General features: G+C 49.2%; 1 protein-coding gene across 1 annotated transcript in view; it reads right to left on the bottom strand.

Moving 5' to 3' along the window:
- Positions 1 to 252, bottom strand: part of EMH_0040830 (uncharacterized protein) — a gene marked incomplete at both ends in the record, with an annotated part of 5,571 nt that overhangs the window by 2,572 nt on the left and 2,747 nt on the right. The window contains one exon of the mRNA XM_013495555.1: positions 3 to 77. Coding sequence (XP_013351009.1) covers positions 3 to 77 — 75 coding nt within the window. The remainder of the gene's footprint in view (positions 1 to 2; positions 78 to 252) is intronic.

Below are 252 nucleotides of genomic sequence, written 5' to 3'. Positions count from 1 at the left end.
AGCAGCTCTGCTGCTGCTGTCTCCGCGAGGCCCCCCCGACCCACCAACCCCACCACCCCCCCGGCCCCACACATCTCCTATACACCCCACACAAACCCTAAACCCTAAACCCTAAACCCTAAACCCTCAGTAAACCCTAAACCCTAAGAAACATAAACAACGATAAACGTCAACCCCAAACACCATCAAACCCTAAACCCTAAACCCTAAACCCTAATAACCCTAAACTATAATAACACTAAACCCTAAAAT

The sequence above is a fragment of the Eimeria mitis genome, genomic scaffold, assembly GCF_000499745.2.
Source record: "Eimeria mitis Houghton genomic scaffold, Emh_scaff1630, whole genome shotgun sequence".
NCBI lineage: Eukaryota > Apicomplexa > Conoidasida > Eucoccidiorida > Eimeriidae > Eimeria > Eimeria mitis.
Note: the sequence above shows the minus strand (reverse complement) of the source record. Positions and strands in the feature narration are given on the sequence as shown.